The sequence below is a fragment of the Atta cephalotes genome, assembly GCF_000143395.1.
Source record: "Atta cephalotes unplaced genomic scaffold scaffold00074, whole genome shotgun sequence".
NCBI classification, from domain to species: Eukaryota; Metazoa; Arthropoda; class Insecta; order Hymenoptera; family Formicidae; genus Atta; species Atta cephalotes.
Genome location: NW_012130138.1, coordinates 154,637 through 159,705, shown reverse-complemented (window position 1 = coordinate 159,705; position 5,069 = coordinate 154,637). Strand labels below are relative to the sequence as shown.

Genomic DNA, 5,069 nt, shown 5'->3' with positions numbered 1-5,069 from the left:
TTTGTATATACGTATGTATCATAGCTATAATGATTCTTCTTTTTCTTTAATTATTAATAATTTATGTTTAAAAATTAATGTAATTACAATCTGTTTATTTCTGAATAAATAGATACTTGTGAATATTAATCTTTTCTCTTATATAATGCTTCATCGGCATGGCTTTCAAAAATCATTAAGTAACATATGTATAAATTGATGATAATTTTTTTAAACAGGATTTAGCATATGTGCTTAATATATACAATTCGAATTTTATACCATCATGTAATATGATCTGATGAAATCTTTTCAATTGTCGATTTATTAATTTGATCGAGAAGCACGTTTCTTTAAATCTTATTTAAGTAAACTTCTTTCACATCAAATTTTTGAATTTAAATTACAAATTGAGTATTTTTTTTTTCTAAAAAATATTCAATCACTTTATCACAATATATGATATAGGTATAACTATTTTATTCATATTGTAATTATGTTTTCTTAATTATTATCTTAAAGTTTTGATAGTTAAAACAACAAGCATGATAACGGAGGAAACGTTATCTTAAAGACACTCTATATTTCTTTAATGTGCTATATCTTCACAGGGCGGTGATGGTGGAGACTCTAAAAATCAGATTGTCATGAAGTCGAACGAGTGGAAATTCAGGGTAACTTGCGGCGGTCCTTTTATCTGTTTTATTAATTCTTTCATAGCTTTGCAACAGACCAATGGAGTAATATCATTTCTGGAACGCAAAACTTGATCTCATCGTCATATGAAATACGCTTATATTCTGTCAGCTTTATGTTACTGGGCTGCATCAGATAATACACTTAGATTACAGGATCTTCACCATTCGCTGATTACTGCAAATTCTTTTTTTCATATTTTTTAGAAAATATCTATGTCTTTTACTGTTAGGCAAAATCAAAATTAATAAGAATTTTAATTTCTAATAGTACCTAGCTGAAATTATATTGGCTAGTTATTTCCATTTATGACTTTATGACAAATATTTAAGGACTGTATATGTGTATATATATATATATATATATATATATATGTGTATACATATATATGTATATATATATATGTATATATATATATATATGTATACATATATACACATTATATATATATATGTATACATATATGCACAATATATATATATATATATATATATATGAAATAGAAACAGATACTTTTTATATAAATGATATATGACTTAAAAATTTAATCTTAAGTATTCGAAATGTATAAAAAGTACCTTTTTTAAATATTATATTTTAAATATTATATATGTGAAGCAAATGGTGAAACTAACACATAGTTGAAGTATACAAGGGAAATATATTATTAATTATATATGGATAATATAATTAATATGTAAGCAATGCATGAATTATAAATGAAACTTGTAATTTTTTACTTGTAACTCATATCATAACTATAAGTGAATTATATATATATCATTTATATTATAAGTAAATTATTCTATTTAAATCTTGTAAAAAATCGAACATGAGTTAAGCTGTACAAGTTACGTTATTCAATCAGGTTTATTCACTAGTCATATTAAAACTTCATTTTGAACACTCATTGCTTTTAATATCAATACATGCGTATCATCTTGAAATATAGATAAGACTATAGATAATTATAATATCACATAAAATTATGATTTTCATATATTACATTTTATCATTTGACGTAATTAGGATGTTTGTAATAAAACAAATAGTAAATATTTTAGAATTTTTAAGCACTGCAAATGCATTTCAAGCATGTTATTTACAATGATGTAGGGTTATCAAAAGTTAGATAACCTAAATGGTTGTTGCAAAACTCGTGCTAGATTTCTCCAAGGGAGGTCTTTTGCACATTTTTGTTGCCACGGCAATAATAATTACATTAACTAATTTCTGATATACTTTATTTTATTAATTTTTTCATTAAATATATATTTACTATATTCTGAATAATATTTCTTACATTCTTTTGTTATTTTGTATTTATTTTAAAAGTTTAATAGGTACTAATATTTATTTACTAATTACATTTTTATATGTTCATGTTCACAACAAAAATGAGCGCTTTTTAATATTAATTGGGGACTGCATGAAAACAATATATATAAGATTAAAAATTCTGAATATATCACCTTCTTAAATAGTTATCAGTCATATCAAATGTCCTTTATATCTTTAGATTACCTATTGAAAATGAAAAGATATCAGAAAAATTATTATTGATTATAATATTTGCTAGGAAAAAGTTATTATATTTGTTTAAGTTTCTGACTAGTTGGGTATTTTCAGGATATTCCGCCTGACCTGTCTACAGTGAGTATAATAGCAACGAGATTGTCGAGTGCAGCGTTTGTAATGATAACTCGATGAACCATTCGAGAGATTTGTAATATTATTTTTGAATTCAAACAAGAATTTTCTCTGTAGGACTAACCAAACTTATAATATCGTTGCTATACAAACATAAGTGGTATCCCCATGAGTGAATGAATGAATGAGACATTTGATCAAAGCATATTGATATCCGAATGAGAGGGCAAAATATTAATATAATAGCAGTACGTTGTTGGCAATTACATTAGTATAGTGGGGTACGCACATGTATATGTTTCATTGGGTACTAATTGAAGCTTAAATCAGTGTTATTGTCCAAGTGTACTAATCAAATATTGCCTATCCTATTAATGCTTAAATAGCATAGGAATGTCAATGTGTTATCTTGGTGATAACTCGTTTTGTCAATATAATAATTGTTGATAGTACATACTTTAAAACTATTATTAATAGCTTTTATAAAATCTTATATATACTCATTACACAAGTACTACATTTTACTAAAAATATTCCATCCATTTTTGCACAATGCATCTCTCCATACCAAGGACAATGTACTAATACAGATAAATTTTAATTTGCAAACTGTAAATTCCTTTTTATATGTAATTTTGCAGATATAATATTAGAAATACAGAATCGCGATATTGACTTGATTTGTTTTTTAGAGTATATCTTTATATTTGTGAACTTATCTATGTATTACATATCTGTTATCAATGTTTGCCCTCTTATTCATCTCAAATTATCCTTTGCTACATAAGGGCAAAGGACCGAGATGCATTGTGTTCTGTTTTGCGTTCATAATGTTAGATATTTTGCTTTACTTATGATAATTGTTGAGAGAGTCTAACTGGGGTGCATTTGCAACGTTGTTTCCCTGTATTTTATGAATATATTTATACTTACTGAAGAGTAATATTTTAGTACATAATCATTATATTCATATTTTGTCCCCTCTGAAAAAAGTCTTTTTTGGCAATCATCTCTGATATTTGATAAACTATGTTGTATCTTCTAAAAGCCGATACAGCCGTGATATAAATTAACATATTTTTAAAAATTTTTATTTAGTTTAAAAGGTAATTTTTTCTTATTTCTTAAATGTTTTCATGTTTTTAAGGGACTTTTTAATAGCAATTTCTTTAAATTACAGGATATTTCCAGTTGCAAATGGACTTGAAGGACTCGTACAAATTCTTAAAACTAATCTATCAAAATGTATTTTACAGAGCCGTGCGCCAATCTCCGCAAAACTAGTAGCAAATATGCTTTCCGTGGCTGGTGCTGATCACATTATCACAATGGACTTGCATGCTAGTCAAATACAAGGATTTTTCGACATCCCAGTAGACAACTTATTTGCCGAACCTGCTGTCCTCAAATGGATTAAAGAGAATATCGTTGAATGGCGAAATAGTATCATTGTCTCCCCTGACGCTGGTGGTGCCAAAAGGTGAATATTTAATAATAGTAATAATAATAAAGAAATTTCAGTCGAAGAAATACATCATCTTTTACTTTATTTTTACTTTACAGAGTCACATCTATCGCAGACCGATTAAATGTCGAATTTGCGCTCATACATAAAGAAAGGAAGAAAGCGAATGAAGTCGCCAGTATGGTATTGGTTGGTGATGTTAAAGACAGAGTTGCTATCCTTGTAGACGATATGGCTGACACTTGTGGTACCATCTGTCATGCAGCAGAAAAGCTGTTGGAAGCTGGTGCCACGAAAGTTTATGCGATACTTACACATGGCATCTTCAGTGGGCCAGCAATTAGTAGAATTAACAATGCTTGCTTCGAGGCTGTGGTAGTGACCAATACTATCCCTCAAGATGGTCACATGAAAGATTGCCCAAAGATTCAGGTAAATATATTTCTTACATTAGAGAAACTGACATGAAATGCTTAACAATGTTGAAATGCAATAACAATGGTGTTATACAGATTTAATCGTGATACAGAGGATTATCTTTTATTTTTTAGTGTATTGATGTCTCGATGATGTTTGCCGAAGCAGTGAGGCGGACACATAATGGTGAATCTGTATCGTACCTGTTTTCAAACGTACCATATTAGATGAAAATCTTCCATAATTTACTTTAAACTATGTAAGAAGAGCATATTCTTTTTACATTTGTTTATTGTTATTGTTAGTTAAAAACTACTTCGTTTACCTGCTAGTTAGATTTATATTCTGTGTGTCCTATAATTCCAAATTAAAATGACTATTTTTTCATGAATTTTTAATAGCAAATACATGATTAATTGATATGAAAAATACAAATTTTTAGAAGATTAAAGATTTAGATGTGTAAGATGTTTTTTAACTTAATAGTTCTTTGAATTTTTCCAAATAGTAAGAGATGTATAATACTTCAAAATTTTGTTGCAAAGAGTTGCAATTTGAGTTCATATAATTTATGACATTATTCAAATATTATTCTTTTTATCAGTCTCAATTTAAAATGACAGATCAATCTGTTGTAATAACTATTAGTAATTTTTAATGGATTGAAATATTTGTAAACTATGATTAAAATGTGTCTTCAATGCATATAATAGTCATGTAATAATTTGCTAGGGGAAAATATCAAATGAATCAACTTTAGATCTGCAATATCTATATATATCTAGATATATATATATATATATATATATATATATATATATATATATNTGTATATATATATATATATATGTGTATATATTAT

The 5,069-nt window shown here is 26.9% G+C and overlaps 1 protein-coding gene across 4 annotated transcripts in view; it reads left to right on the top strand.

Annotated features, from left to right (window-relative positions):
- The window catches only part of LOC105624157 (ribose-phosphate pyrophosphokinase 1), a 9,270-nt gene extending 4,614 nt beyond the window's left edge, over nucleotides 1–4,656 (top strand). The window contains exons 4-8 of one of the 4 annotated variants that reach the window (XM_012205514.1): nucleotides 591–653; nucleotides 2,305–2,328; nucleotides 3,582–3,805; nucleotides 3,889–4,222; nucleotides 4,342–4,656. In XM_012205514.1, the coding sequence (XP_012060904.1) occupies nucleotides 591–653; nucleotides 2,305–2,328; nucleotides 3,582–3,805; nucleotides 3,889–4,222; nucleotides 4,342–4,434 (738 nt within the window). In that variant the 3' untranslated portion in view covers nucleotides 4,435–4,656. The remainder of the gene's footprint in view (nucleotides 1–590; nucleotides 654–2,304; nucleotides 2,329–3,581; nucleotides 3,806–3,888; nucleotides 4,223–4,341) is intronic. The other 3 variants (XM_012205516.1, XM_012205515.1, XM_012205517.1) reach the window with 3 other exon arrangements.
- The last annotated feature ends 413 nt before the right edge of the window (nucleotides 4,657–5,069 follow it).